This window comes from Chiloscyllium plagiosum, unplaced genomic scaffold, assembly GCF_037043375.1.
Source record: "Chiloscyllium plagiosum isolate Xiang-an unplaced genomic scaffold, Cpla_swu_hap1 HiC_scaffold_20, whole genome shotgun sequence".
Taxonomy (NCBI): Eukaryota; Metazoa; Chordata; class Chondrichthyes; order Orectolobiformes; family Hemiscylliidae; genus Chiloscyllium; species Chiloscyllium plagiosum.
In genome coordinates, this window is record NW_028270158.1 from 17,538,240 (window position 1) to 17,554,400 (window position 16,161).

A 16,161-nucleotide genomic window follows, 5' to 3' on the forward strand; every position below is an offset into this window, starting at 1 on the left:
AAGCTGCAGATGCTGGAAATTGGAAACAAGACCAGAAATTGCTGGAAAAACTCAGAAGGTCTGGCAACATCTGTGGAGAGAAAGCAGAGTTAACATTTCGGGTCCAGTGACTCTTCTTCAGAAGATCTGAAGAACTGCTGAGTTTTTCCAACAATTTCTGCTTTTGTAGCAAATGGTACCTTACACTGATAGCTCAAGTCAAAATGTTCCTTTCAATCCTCCTTATTTGTTAAATTTGATATTAACAGTAGATCGGAATAATAATATTAAACGTAAGAGCCACCAACTTACTCATAACACTGAATCAGTAGTCCAGGGCAGTGATCACAAGAGTTGGCTATAGAATGATGATGGAATGAATGGGTAGAAGGCAGACAAACCTCACTCAGAATTAGCCATGCTAATAATGTACTTTGCATCAATTAGGAGCAAGAATTGAAAAGCATGATGAGTACAATAGATCGACGTACAGGGAGACTCTTCAGGGCATTACCCAACAACACACTCTGCATGGTCCTGCTGCCAGGAACAAACAGGTAAAATAATGCAGAAGTCTGTGTTTTAAAATTCATTAGAGGCCATGTGTGATGCCAACTGTGTGCGACGTTCACTCCCACGATCTTGGGCTTATGATGAACTCAGGCTACTTTGTAAAACCGGGATGTAGTCTTACATTTGGTAACGTGTTTGTATCAGTCAGAGATTTTCTTATTGTCTAAGTGAAATTTCTCATTTCATCGCTCTGATCAGTAGAGATTAGGTAAGTATCAACCTTGTAAATTCTCTTACAGGTTACTTCATTATTCCTGATCAGTCAAAGCTGTGTCTAGCGTGTGTGATATGCGATATGTATTTCATTGACTTGTTTACATCCCCGGTATTGCTTTACTTTTAAATAAAATTTGAACAGCTTTCTCTCCATCCTTTACTGCTGTCCCTTGAGGATGGTTCAATGAGTGTTAGTGCTTCATAGAGTGTTTGGATTCATATATGTGTCTTGGCAGCGAAACCTGTCAAACTACTTAGCATGTGATGCGTCTCATATTTACCTTAATCCTCACACAATATTCCACATACACGTATCGAGCGGAATATCGATCAGGCAAAAGAACCCTGGCTGAATTTTCCCTAACCCAGGGACACTGAATAAGTTGCAGTGCCAACTTCACCCCTGGATGAAACCAGCTAGCTCAGAACACGTCCAGCCTGAGATTCACCTAGTCTGGCGGATCAAGAGTGAACTGGTGAGAAAGAGAGCCAGAGTAAAATGAGAAGTAGGGAAGAGTTTACCGTGATGAACCGAAGAAGGAAGAATACCTCCTATACATGGATAAGGAGAGAGGATTACCAAGTCACTTTTATATTCAATGAGACTATGTTAAAATGTAATATTCAGTCAGCTGTGGTAGCAACTTAGTAATGTGCATGCCTACAATAGACCATTCTTACTCTAAAAGAATGTAAATCTAATGTAAATACGGCCTTGGTCAGTTTTCATGTGGTCCAGATTTTGTCATAAAGCAGTGTTGTAGTTTCACCTGATTTATCCCACATTGATACCTTGGCAAACAAATTTACAGTTTTTGCAATCAGTGTACTTCTCATTGTACCTGTAGAGGAAGTGCATTGTGTATTACCCCTTTTTTTGGATGGTCAGAGAAGAGTAGATTCAGGGACCATGTTGTTAAAAAGAGTTTCTTTTTAAAGAAGAGAGTTGGTAAAATTATAGAATTTTTTTTTAAACTCTGTACAGTTTTTTTAAATATGATTTCATTGAATGTTTGTTTTCTCTCTATAGTGCCCAATGCTCAGCGCCTGGCCTTTGTCTCCTTGAAATAAAGCAGGATCCTTAAACCAATTGTTCAGTCTGGACTGGAGGTGTTTGTCTTCTGATGATACAGACTCTATGACTCTATAACTGACTTACTGAACCAATTAACGAGTGAATATGGTTCCTGAACCACACTCCTTTTATGAATACTGCTGAACTTGGTCAACAGCAATAACTCAGCTAAGAAAGCTGCTTAAAATTTTTATTAAATTTTTTTAAAAGGAATGTTTCAATTGTGAAAATGATGTCAGATGTGCACTATCGGTTAAGTTAATGCTATTGAATACTTCTGATTGGAGAGCAACGACAGTGGGCCAGAGCCTCGGTCTTGCCAATTTTAGGTCAAGTTCAGCAGAAAATATTTCTCCAGACTGCCAACTTTGACTATTTGAGCAAGTCTCATTGCAAGGCTCTCCTGTCACTGCAGAGAGATTGCAAACATGTTCCAACAAGCATAAAACAACAGTTCTACTGCCAAAATTTCACTTACTTTTCCCAGCCATGCTTTTATGTTGGTATTTTTGTTTTTGAGTTCACAGTCTTGTTTCAAACTTTTAGGAGCAAGAGAACAGAAATATCTATTCAACCTCTTAAGCCCTGTTTCACCATTCAGTTAGATTATGGCTGATCAGCAATCTAACATCATAATTTCTAATCCTGTGCTTCACATCTGTTTATATCTTTTGGTCAACAAAAGTATGTCAGTCTCCTTATTAAAACCATAAACAAGTTTGGCATCAATTGCTATTTGTGGTAGAGTTCCATGTATGTGTAACAGTATTTCCTAAGTTTGCTCCTGAAAGATCTGTGTTCATGCCCCTTGATTCTCAGCAAGTAGGGATAGGATAGCTAGTGAGGAACTAATCCCTTTAATATCTTGAAAATGTTGCCAAACCATCTGTAAATCTCCTAATTCCAGGGAATACATGTTTATTTAAGCTGTCCATGTAATTTAATCTTTAGAATCTTTAATATTATTCGAATAAACCTATGAAGTGCTCTCCTCAAGCTCTGTACGTCCTCCTTTTTGTGGTACTCTAGGCTATGTTTGTTCAGAATTTTATATAGCTGGAATCATGTCTTTTGCCCACTTATGGTCAAGTTATTTAGAAATAAAGACCAGCATTCTATTAGTGTTCTTAATTGTTTTACTTCTTCATTACATTTTAATAATAAGTGTATCTGAGGTACATCCCAAGTCCCTTTGGACTGCTTGTGTTTCTAGTTTTCTTTTCATTGTTTACAAAGTGCCTTGTTCTATCCCTTTTTATTCCAAAGTAGTTGACCTCATATTTGTCTACACTAAAATCTATTTGGCACAGTTTTGCCCATTCATTTAATCTGTCAATAGATTGTAACATGTTGTAATTTTATGCTTCCATTTATAATGTTTACACTGTATTGTCAGGAAGCTTAAATGTGTAACTTTTTAACCCATCACCTGAGTCTTTAATAAATAGTTCAGGCGCCAATACATTTCCTTGCAGACACCACAAGTCACACCGCATGTCTAACCAGTTTTCCTACTCTGTCTTCAGATCTCGTAACCTAGTCAATAATTTGCCTTCAATTCTGTGAGCTAGTCGTTTAGGAGGAATTTTATGAAGTCCATATAAATAATATCCATAAACATTCCTTGTCCCCAGCTTTAGGCTCCTCTAAAAAATTAAATGCAGTTCATTCGGAATGACCTTTTTATAAAACCCATGCTGGTTATTTCCGATTAGCTGAACATTTTCAAGGCATTAACTACTGTATAAATCTCAGCAATTTCCTGATGACAGATGACAGTGGCTAGCATTGATCACCTATTGTACAACAGTATAAACCCAGTATTTAAAATGCCATTTATTTATATGAATGTTGTGTTTTGAGAAACTGAAGAAATTTATTCTCATTGAAATTAAATATTACAATTTGGTAGCTGAGCATTCCTTAATCCAGGTAGCGGTAGTATATCAAACTGCTAACACAGAGGGCAGATTAATATTAATTTTGTCAAAATTAATAGAAAAAATGATAAGTAAAAAAGGGAAATATTCAAAATTTTAGTCTAACGTTCAAAATGTTGTTTGTCACTTAATTGATTGACATTTTTGAAAATCCTTTTGGGATTAGTGGGAAGGCCCCAATTTGTTGCCCATTGTGAAGTGCCCTTGAGAAGACAGCGTTGAGCTTCCTGACAATACAGTGTAAACATTATAAATGGAAGCATAAAATTACAACATGTTACAATCTATTGACAGATTAAATGAGTTACACAACTGGGAACGTAGATCCAGATTATGGTCATATGACAGTAAAGAAATGCCAAAATAATTCCAAGTCAGGATAGTGTATGGCTTACAGGAGAACTCTTTGCCCTTATCCTTCCAAATGGTAGCAACCTTGGGTTGAAAGGTGCTATGGAAGGAACCTCGGGTAGTTGCTGCTGTGAATTTTCGAGATAGGACACACTGTGGCCATTGTGTGTGAGTAGGGGTTGAATATTTAAGTTGGTGACATGCCAGAGAACTCCTAGAGGCCTGGCACTCCAACCACAATGCCATAAACAAGCACATAGATCTAGATGCCATCCATCAACCCCTCAGAAAACAAACAGGAAATGACATCACCACAAACCCCAGGAACCCCATCCAGGAGAAAGATATAAACAGAAAGCAGGAGACAACAGCTTCGCTTCACTTGGAGGTCACCACTGATGCTGTTACCTAGCCAGGTAATGAAACGTCTGGATATCAAACCTACAGCTCAGCGAGCAAACCTACACCCTAAACCTCAACCTGAGCTACAAACCTTCACAAACTTTCTTTAGAATGTTTGGGTCCACATCAAATCAGAAAAGTGAAGCACCTCTGACTTGTACCATGTAGATGGTGGACAGACTTCATGGAGTCAGGAGTTATTCAGCTCAGAATTTCCAGTCTTGGAATTCTAATATTCACAACTCTGGTCTTGGAGTAGGATAAAAGGCCAGCACAACATTGAGGGCCGAAGGACCTGTTCTGTGCTATACTGTTCTATGTTCTAACTGGATGTGGCTGGGCTTCCTGGCATTAGCTTAATCTATTTGTGATCGATGGCTTTGGTCTTCGAAACTTGTTTCTGCTGTGAGAATGTATGCATGCAGTCTTTTGTCGTGGCTTCACCAGGCTGATGACCCACAGTACCTTTTGGACTTCTGCATCTGTTTTAATCTCTGCTACTTAATATGCTGGTGGCTCCAAATGACGTGACAAGGGGAAGCACCATTATTGAGAAAATAGGAATTGGTCCTCACAAAAGCTTTGCAGCAGTCATTTCTACTGCCATGGACAGTTACATCTGCAATAGATTGGGGGAGAATCAGGTGAAGTAGGTAACTTCCACATATGACACTTGCTGCAAATGTAGCATTATCTGTTTCAGAAGTTAGCCAACTTGTTCTTGATGGATATTGTACTCTGAGTGGGGTCTCCATTCTGTGCCCTTGCTACCTTCGGTGCTTCCTTCAAGTGGTGTTCAGACTGGAAGGATATATCAACTAAAAGAGGGTGGGGAGTGATCATTGTGGGAAGCTGCTACGCCCACATTTGAACTGAGTCCATGAGACTTCATGAGGTCTAAATTCAGTGTTAAGGGCTTCCAGGGTTACTGACAATATACCATAGTGCTCCCTGAATCTCTCCTGCCAGTGGATTGAGAATGGTCGCAGAGGAGTCTGATAGGTATGAGTCCCTGAGTAATGATTGTCAGACGTGAAAAGATGAGATAAGGAGTAGGCCATTCAGCATTTTAAGCTTTTGCTGCCATGCAATAAGGTCAGGTTAATTTTGTTGTGGTCTCAACTCTATTTTCCTGACTTGCCTACCCCCTCCCCCACCCCCAAAATTCTTGACCTCTTCGTCTACTCAAAATTCCAACTCAGTTTTGAATAAATCAATGACCCAGCCACTGTTTTCTAGGGAAGAGAATTCCACATACCAACAGACCTCTAAGGAAGACAAAAAATGTCTTCTCGTATCCATCTTTAAAAGTAGGCCACTTATTTTTAAATTGGGTCACCCTAGTTCTAGTGTCCACTCAAGAGGATATAATTTCCAATACCCAGTCTGTCAGATTCCCTTGAAGTCTTATAAGTTTTATTAGGCTTGCCCTTCTTTCCTCTAGATATTTTCTAGTCAACCTGTTCAGGGATATTATGAAACGCTTCTGGAGCAGGTGAGATTTGAACGCAGGTCTTCTGGCCCAGAGATAGGGAAATTACTACTGTACCACAGAACCCTCTTCCCCCTCATTCTTCTAAACTCCAAACATTTATAAGCTCGCCCTATCTTCATATAATGGGCCTTTCATCCCAGGCTGTTGACTGGCCTGTGAGCTAATTCCTACAACGGCATTGGCTTGGGGATGTCAGTGAGGAAGACATTGCAGGCTTGCTTGTACGTTGCCTTCTTCATGTCCTAATAAAACACCACTTCACAACTGAATAGTCCGTCTGGTGATACTTGCTCCAGAACAAAGGTCACTGGATTATATGGACCAAACACCAATCAAAACAAATAATGGCTGCTGTCTGCCTAGAATTAGAAACATACAGTTTAATGAAGGGTTCAACCGGTACAAACTATCCCCACTTCAGCACAGCAATCAATCCAAGCACCATGAAAGGCAAGATTATAAACTGTTTATGCCACTTCTATGTAATTCCTTTCCTTGCTCAAATTCTCTGGCTTAAACAATCTTCAGAAACTAAAACTAAACCAACTGTCTCAATCCTTTGACCCAGGTAAAAACAATGACTGCAGATGCTGGAAACCAGATTCTGGATTAGTGGTGCTGGAAGAGCACAGCAGTTCAGGCAGCATCTCGGATGCTGCCTGAACTGCTGTGCTCTTCCAGCACCACTAATCCAGAATCCTTTGACCCAGTGACAGCAGCTGTGTTGAGAAATTTAGATTTTTTTAATGCATTCCTCCCATGAGCACCATGCAGTCAAAGTATATCTTCACGGGGAATAACAAAAGGCATTTCAAACAGTCAAAAACAGTGCCAAATACAATTGAGGAACTTGCTTTATTTTTACAGAATTTTGAACTTAGAATGTTACAGTGCAGTATCCTTCGGCCCTCGATGTTGCACCAACCTGTGAAATTAATCTGATGCCCATCCAACCTACACCATTTCATTATTATCTATATGTGTGTCCAATGCCCATTTAAATGCCCTTAATGTCGGCGAGCCTACTACTGTTGCAGGCAGGCCATTCCACGCCCCTTCCATTCTCTGAGCTTGTGTTGACTCTTCAGAAACAAAAGAAAAGCAAGACTTTTCTAACTCTCTTGATGTATAAACTCAAACTAAAAGCAGTTCAATAACTTATTACTTCAATCTTAGCAACTACTTTAAGTAGACTGTACAGGAAAACGAAGTGAGGTGAAAGCAAGAGAGGATCCTCACAGCTTGTACCTGCTTGAACATCAATCGTCACCTGTGTGAGCAACAGGCATTGGGAAAGGGTTTTCTATTGGGGGGAAAATACATTTCTAAAAACACTGGACAAGATTCAAGACAAAAACAATTCACAATAGCTTTTGTCAGTAAAACAAAACTAAATGTCTTGTAACGCACTTTAACAAGAAAAGTGAAAAGAAAGAACTTCTGATTTACTAAAATGCAATTTAACTATAGCCCTTCAGAAATCTCAATCATGTGCAATCAAGATCAAGACAGACAAAAGACAGTTGAATACATATACTTTAGGCAGAAAACATATGTAGACAGTAAACATAATTCCAAAGATCATGAAGTCCAACCACAAGGTAGAAAATTATTTTATTTCGATCCTTGTGAACTTAAAGTCATATGATACAGAAGAGGCCCCTTTGGCCCATTGTGTCTGTAATATACTACTTGCGTTACTCTCACTTTCCTGCACAAGGCCTATAGCCTTGAATGTTATGAGACTTCAAGGTCATTTGAATACCTTTTAAAGGTTGTGATGCTTCCCACCTCAACTACCCTCCCAAACAGTGTATTCCAGACCCCACCACCCTCTGGGTGAAAAGGTTTTTCCTCAGATCCTCTCAAAACCTCCTGACTTCCACTTTAAAATTTTGCCCCCTAAGTTAGCAATGATGACACGCTGTTACCTGCTGGGTGATGGTCATTTTCGATTTGATAGTGGACCTAGACCTTTTCATTTTTCTTTCTTTTTTCTGTCTCCCCCCCCCTCCCCCCCAACAAGAAGAAGAGGGGCTCCAAATATTTCTCCTCTACCCTAGTACTTTTTGTTAACTTTCTGCTGCTGAACCAAGCAGAGGGCTGTTATCAGGCAGAATTTCCTTTAACTCAAGATTCTTGGTGCCATTCAGTCTCGAATTCCCCCCCCCTCATGGATTAATGCACTAATTTTGTTTTACATAGCTGAAAAAAATATACCGCATGAATTTTGTTTTAAAGTTGTAAATTTCTCCTGGTATTTCAAGTAAAACAGTCCAACTTCTATTTTGGTTAATGTAAAACAAAGAATTGTGGATTCTGGAAATCTGAAATAAAAACAGAAATTGCTGGTGAATCTCAGCAGGTCTGGCAATGTCTGTGGGAAGAAACCAGAGTTAATGTTTCAAGTCTGGTGAATAAACATTCTGATAAAGAGTTCTGCTTTTGTTCAGTTTCTACTTACAGTTCCAAAAGAAGAAAATAATATGATCTTTCAAACCATATTTTGTATCCTCACATAGATCTGCCTACCCAAATGTATCATTTCACACGTGATAAGTTTTATCTGCCTAATGTACACCTGCCTGTTCTTGAAGTTTATCACTATCATTTTCAAAATTCACTACACTATGCTCTGTTGCAGACAGGAGAGCGATGGTAAAGATGGTTTCTCTTTATTCCAAAGAAAATATTCAAACATATTCTCTTGAATGAGTGAAGACATCTGTTTTAAAATAAAGGTCTGTTTTAACTCCCTGAGTGCTATACCTGTTGAGAATTGGCAAATGATGGGTTTTCCTGTAGGTTTTTAAAAAAATGTTTGTGATTCAACATCTGAGGGTATTTGTAACTATACCCATTTGCACGTTCATACAAGAACATACATTCACTCAAGGAATGATTGTAATTGCAAGGGGCAGCATTCACTTAGATTTTTAACGTTCAAACATTCTCTGCCACAACTTTCTCCCCCCCAGTGGGAAGTCTTGAAACATTGCAGTTGTAATTCCTTACTAAAGACTAGTCTGGAGGTTTAGAAGGATATATTCAGCATGGTTTATTGCTTGCAGAAGCACCTTTGTTTTGTTGCACTTCACTCAAGATGCAATGCCCTGGAGCAGAGCTCTGGTTCAGTTCCTCAAGCGTTGAAGGCCAACCCAATGTCTCTGCCTACCAATAGTTCTTAGGCAGGGTCTTGTTCCATCACTTGTCTGGATTTTTCTCCTCTTTCTGCTCAAGCATTTGGCTTATTAAATGTCCTTATAAAAGATCTCGTTTCGCTCACGTGACCAGATTTCTGCTGTCCATTGTCCTCACAAATGGTTTCTGGCAACTAGGCCATTATCAAACAATGGGGTCCAAGTTCCACACATTCTCATGCCATCGGATTTCAATTCGAAAGCTGATAAGCCTCCAAGCGCTATTGTGAAAACAATGCATTTAATTATTTGGAGAAGGGCAACCATTAACTGCAGGAATAGTATGTTGTGTTTTAAGGACTTCTCAAAGATAAGTACATGAAAGCTTATTTGCATTTTAATGACGTGGCCAAACGTGCTTTGACAGCAAAGGTCACTTAACCTCTCAACTCCATTTTGATCTTTGTAAGTAATTTAAAATGTCCAATTCTATTGTATATTCTATAAGTCCATATTACATGAATATAGAAAATAGGAGCATGAGTTAGCTACCCATTCCTCCGATATAATTGAACCCTATTCAATATAATCACGAATGATCATCCAGATCAGTACCCTGTTCCCCCTTTCTCACCAAACACTTAGCCCTTAAATCTATATCTAACTCCTTCTTGAAAACATTCAATGTGTTGGCCTCAGGCGCTGTCTGTAGCAGAGAATTCCACAGGCTCGTCACTCCCTGGGTGAAGAAATTTCTCCTCATTCTCTTTCCTAAATGGCCAACAGCATATTCCTTACACGGGTCGTCAGGAACATCCTTCCTGTGTTTACCCTGTCTAGACCTGTTAAAATGTTATACGATTCTATGAGAGCCCAGCCCATTCTTCTAAACTCCAGTGAATATAGTTCTGACCAATCCAGTCTTTCCATACATCAGTCACGATAATTTCCAGGTTTTCAGTCATCTGCAAATTTTAAACTTGTGCCTGGAACACGCAGGTGTAAGTCATTAACATGTATCCAGGAAAGCAGTGATCTTAATACCTAAATATCTCTCTAAAGGTTGAGAAAAATAATTCTGAATATCCTGTTACATCATAACTGTGCTCTTGTATTCCAAGAACTTCAATTTTACTGGCAAGCCTGTTGTATGACACTTTTATCGAATGCAGTTTGAAAATCTATTTATCACCTCACATCAACTCTTCTGTGACCAATGACATTTTCAACCCTTCATTAAATATAACTTGCCTTTAATAAACCTGTGCTGAATTCCTTAATTAATCTGCAGGTAGCTGAACGACTATTCATTTTGTCTTGGATTTGTCATTTAGATAGAATGTGTATGATCCCAGACCAGACCACAACTTTATGTAATGATCTAATACGAGATCACTAAGTTATGTTGCAATCTGGTTTGGGATCAGACGTCTTTATGCCCAAAGTAGGCAAAGGTGAGATCCAGGGGACTTGCCAAAAGAATAAAACCACAAGATTCCACAGTTTCAATCAAATAACAATAGTTTATCACACAGGTTAGAACCTCAGTATAATCTTCAATACATTTACAACTTATTGCTAACGCCACGAATCAATGTGGTATGGCAAGTGTGACTAGTTTGGTTTGTGAACATCATCGGTGTGGACTAGTTGGACCGAAGAATCTGTTTCCATGCTACATGACTCGTTGACTCTAAATGTGGATTTAATAAGGGTAATATGCTGTGATGATTCACCACACAGCACATATAAAGTGAATAGAAAAAGTACTCCATGACACTAATTTGACAAAGGGAAATTGTCACCAGAGCCCTGGCCAATATTTCTCCCTAATTCAGCGTCACAAATAAAGAAAGTTGTCTGGACATCACATAACTGTGAGAGCTTGCTGCCACGTTTTCTACACTTCAAAATACTGCATGAGGCTGAAAAGTGGTTTGGGATATCCCATGGTTGTGAATTGGGCACTTTATATGTGCAAGATTTTATTTTTCTTAGGGAAGGCTGCACTGCTGGAGACATCACTTTTTCTGATGAAGCATTAAATTGAGATCCCCTCTGAAATGAATTTAAAACATTTCACTGCATTATTTTGGCTAACCTCAAGAGAGTTCCCCTTAGTCTCTCAACCAAATAAACTAAAATAGATAATCTGGTTACTGTCCCATCGCTGTTTGTGGTAGCTTGCTATGTGCAAATTGGTTATCGGTGAACCTTCAGCAACAGTGATCTTTCACAAAGTATTCCATTGGCTACAAAGGGTTTTGAGGTATTCCAAAGTCATAAAGACACCATATAAATTCAAGTTAAAATTAAGTCTCGCTGCATTTACTAATTAATTTTATGTTATGACAGTGTGGGAACTTTTAAGGTGTCTCCAAGGCAAATGGTGGGATGCTGTAAGTCCCGAATCAATAAGCAAATAGATGGAGTGAACAAACTATTCCTGTCTCACTGGTAGTGGCTTTGGTCACTGGATTTACAGGGAATGTGAGACACAGGACATGTTAAGCCTGTTACTGTGCCAGTAGGAGACCTGAAGCCTCAGTTGCTTCACTGATCAGCAACGACCATGACCATCCTGTACTTCTATATCAAGGTTGCAGGCTTCGTTGCAATTCTGCGACGCATGCTCATTGCAATCAGTAAATCAAATTGAAATCTGCAAATTGCAACAAGCTTTGGTCTCTGAAGAGAAGTCATTCGATCCACGTTTTTGTAGCGCAGGCGCGGTGGCCAAGTGGTAAGGCGTCGGTCTCGTAAACCGAAGATCGCGGGTTCGAACCCCGTCCGTGCCTGAGGATAAAAAATGTGATCCTTTTAAAACCAGCGGCAGTGAAATAGATTCCAAGGTCCGGAGAATATCTATGTCTCAGGGCACCGACACCGGCATACAATTTATTCATCCATGCATTGCAAATTGGACCGAAACTGTAAAGCGTTTTAATGAAGTCCTGCACAGAATCTCCTTCAGACAGAAGCTGTTTGAATCCTGAAAACGTCCCAAAGCTCCTCACCAACCAAAATGCAAATACTGCAGTAATAGTCTGACTACAATATTGTCGATGGTAATGCATTTTTTTCTAAAGTAGACGAATAATGCTCAAATCCGAATGCACCACCTTAAAAGAACTTATTAACAATTTACTGCACGCTGACTAAACTTTAGAGAATTTGCATTTTTGGGTATCCGGAAGGTTACTCTCAACTTCATCAGCATCTCAAACTTATTTTAAAAAAAGTACATTTGATTTCCTATTTCCATTTACAAAGCTTCTCATCTTTAATAACTCGAATTAATGACCTGACATTTTAAAGAACAAGGAATTATCAACATTTGTTTCAAATTGGCCATAAATGGCCACATTTTGTGCAAATGTGCAGTTTAAAGTGATACTTCTATATCAAGGCTTAAACATATTTAACGCGATAATGATTCCTGTTATTATACGTATTTGAAATAGCAACTTCCAGATAATTTTTCAGATCCTGGCTTCAAATTTTATGATCTTATCAGCTTGTGTTGCAACTTGTGGTGGTATCGTTAACGCGCCAAGATTAGTCATTAGTTAAAGTTACTAATGTTACGCCTTTGAGACTTTTTTAAACTGCTTTGCAAAAGTACTGCTTGTTATCTAAAACAAGGTAACAGATAATGTGATAAGCCTCTGAGCTTTCCCGGAATTCCTGAGAAAGGAACAGAACAGAGGCTACAAAGCGTGTTCAGATAACAAACTAAAAAAGAAAACTGCTGACTCCTCATCCCATTCCACTACACATCATTTAAAAGTTTGTGGTATACAGCCTGGTTGGCTACAAGCCTCTTGAGAGATTGATGGGTTCTTTTCCATATCAAAATGAGATAAGCAGCGCTGAAAAATTCTTTCAATCGATAACAGGGATCCGGGGGATGAGGGGAGAGAAAAAGTTCGTGATTCACTGAACTGTTTTAGACTTTTTCGCGATTGACAGGGATTGAATTATGTGTATTTCTAGGTCTGAACCAGCAGGGGGTGTGGAAACAACGTCCAGTGCTGGTGAAAGTTGGCTTTAATCCGGGAGTTGCCAGTAAATGGGAACTTGGCTCTGCCTTTTGAAGTCAGAAACTGGAGCCTTACAGGTTAGCTGGCGTATTCGGCGACTTGGTCTGTTCAAAGTATTTAAAAAACTTCGGTGTAGATAACTGATTATTTTTTAAACCTGCAGGATTAGAATTTCGACCTAAAATTGCAGAACTGAAGTTGCTCGATAGTTATGAGATAGTTTGCAAACTGATATTCAAGCTGGATCTTAATTTTCTTTTTAAAGGGAATGAAATGTAGTTTCAAGATAGCCTGCTGTGACTGGAATCACGTAGTTCCTCACTTCTGTATCAACGCTGCCCAAATTCTTAATTGTAAACCATGTTTTTATGTGAGATATCCAGCAGCCGCAGTGATTTGCGTTTTCTTAACACGTGTAGCCTGACTCCCAGAGGTCATTTAAGTGCAAATTTCCATCTGATTTGACTTGGCTTGTGTTTGGTCTAACGCTCTGGGATAAACGTAACAAAAACGTGAAATTTGTTTTAGTTTTTTTCGCGTTTAAAATACCGCAATAAATAATAAGAACAAATAATTGCAATTAAAGCATTCAGGTAAACAGTACAAAGTGAAGAAATAGCGCGGAAGGTGATCCAGTCAATATAATATTCTAAGTTTTCTAAAATAATTAAGTTTCCGTCTTTATTTTTGGAGTCATTTGTTGTGAAAATTTAATGCAACCTTAGAGTCTCCATTGCAAATAATTATAAATTACAATTAGAATATAGGACGCCTCATGATTTCTTAATTTGAAGTTATAAAACACAGATGAAAACATAAAAGTAATAAAGTCGTAGAAATATAAAAGTTGGCCGTTTTGCTCATCAATGCTGGCTCTCAAAGAGAAGTCATGCTTATTATCAATAACCCCAAATTCCTCATTTTCAAGTGACTGTCCAACTCCCTTTTGTTTATGGAACTGCTTCTACCGTTCCTTTTCTCGAGTAGAGCATTCCTGATGCCCACAACTGGATGATTGAAAACATTTCTTCTCATCTCGCACTCTGGATCTTTCACTAAAGGTTGTGAATCGCCAGGGGATATCTTTTTTTCCCCTCAATTTTAGCCTATCCGTCTGTCCCCTCTTGACAATTTCCATAAGCATAAGTCTCCGTTCCAGGGGAAACAGTCATAATTGTCCCCAGCTCTCTTCATAATCGTCCCCATCTCTCTTCATAATCAAAACTTCTCATCCCTTTTACTATCGTGGTAAATCCGTTCCGTGCCCTAGCTAAAGACTTCGGTTTTCCTGAAGTCCAATGGACCGCAGCACCCCACATTGACGTCTCACCAAGGAATGTATAATGTCTTGGCATGATCTTTGCTTTTGATTTATTCCTCCATTAATTCCACATTGGTGCCCTTTACCATCTTGCCAACTTGCCAATTCAATTTTAAGGTTTTATGTACACACACACACCAAGGTTTCTTACCCTATTAAAAAATGTCATTTATAGTATAACTGTCTTTCCATTTAAAAAAACCTTCAAAAGTACAACATCTTATGTCTCTCTGTATGGACTCTATCTTTCAGTCTGAAGCCTAGAATTATCCTATGCCATAACCTATCACATTACCAAGTCTGGTGTATCTGCAAATTTTACTTTGCTCCCTGATCACAGTGATCAACCCAAAACTGTCTGTGAGGAGCTCCAAACCACATCTGTTTCATTCACCAGCATCTTTTTCTTCCTGTCACTGAGCCAGGTTCACATCCATACTCCCATTTCCCCTTAATTTCATGGACTGCTAATTTCTTAATAAATTTCTTGTGTGGCACTTATCAAAAGCAATACAAAAACTTCTGCAATCAAAATTTATTGTGCTGCCATAATCAACCTCCTATGTCGCCTCATTAAAGAATTCAATCATATTAGTCCATTGTAATTTGTCATTAAGCACTTCATGCTGGCTCTACTTGATTAACATATGTCTTTCCAAATTAAAGTCTAATTTGTCCCTGGTAATCGTTTCCAATAACTTCCTCACCAGAAATGCTAGACTACCTGGCTTGCAATGTTTTGGTTTTATCCCTCTCTTTCATTGAATAATTGTACAACATTGGTATCAGAGAATTGGACAGCTCTCAATGTTGTATTGAAAGGGCATTACAAAATTGTGACCAATGCCTTTGTTATTTCTACAGTTGCTTCTCTTATTACAATCCCGTCTGTTACCTGCCTCTTGTCTATTTGTGTAGCTTTCACATTATCCACTTTCTTTGTGAAAACCGATCTAAGTTTTCATTTGATATTGTAGTTATATCTTCTGCCTCTTTGTGAAATTTTCCTTTTGCACCCGTAATAAACAAAACTCTTTTCCTAGCTAGCTACTAACACTTCATAAAGTGTTTTAGGGATCAATTTAATTTCTATCTCATCTCTTATTTGATTATTTTACATCATTTCTATTCAATATATATTACTCTCAAGATGATTTATATAGATGGCATAGTTTTTACCATGAGGACAATTCAGTTTATCATCTGATCTGCCACAATTTAAGTTTATAAATGGTATGAAACTAGAAAAATGTATCTAACTATGGTTGAAAATCATGCCATGGTAAAGTAGCCATAGTCCCAGAAGGTCATTCTCACTTTCAAGAGAAAGAGTGACAGCTGTTGGTGGTTTAACATGGGGGGGAGGAGCAAGATTGAGAAGAAAAATTCATCATGGTAACCTCAGCTGGTGTAGGAATTAACCCCGTGCTGTTGATGTCATGCTGCATTGTAAACCAGCTGTCCATCAACTGAGCTAACCAATCCCCAAGCAGAAGAGTGACATACTTCAGGAGGACACAGACAAATTGGTAAAATGGTCAGACAAAAAAAACCCACATTAAACTTAATAAAGAGAGGTGTGAAGCAATACATGCTAAGGAGAGACATAACAAAACTAAATGGTAC

General features: G+C 38.7%; 1 protein-coding gene and 1 non-coding gene across 2 annotated transcripts in view; both read left to right on the plus strand.

Annotated features, from left to right (window-relative positions):
- Positions 1 to 2,969, plus strand: part of rexo5 (RNA exonuclease 5) — a 51,359-nt gene extending 48,390 nt beyond the window's left edge. Inside the window, exons 19-20 of the mRNA XM_043711928.2 lie at positions 427 to 536; positions 1,799 to 2,969. Coding sequence (XP_043567863.2) covers positions 427 to 536; positions 1,799 to 1,853 — 165 coding nt within the window. The 3' untranslated portion in view covers positions 1,854 to 2,969. The remainder of the gene's footprint in view (positions 1 to 426; positions 537 to 1,798) is intronic.
- An 8,928-nt stretch (positions 2,970 to 11,897) lies between these two features.
- On the plus strand, positions 11,898 to 11,969 carry trnat-cgu (transfer RNA threonine (anticodon CGU)). Its single transcript has one exon. It is a non-coding gene; the product is annotated as a tRNA-Thr (tRNA).
- Positions 11,970 to 16,161: the final 4,192 nt, after the last annotated feature.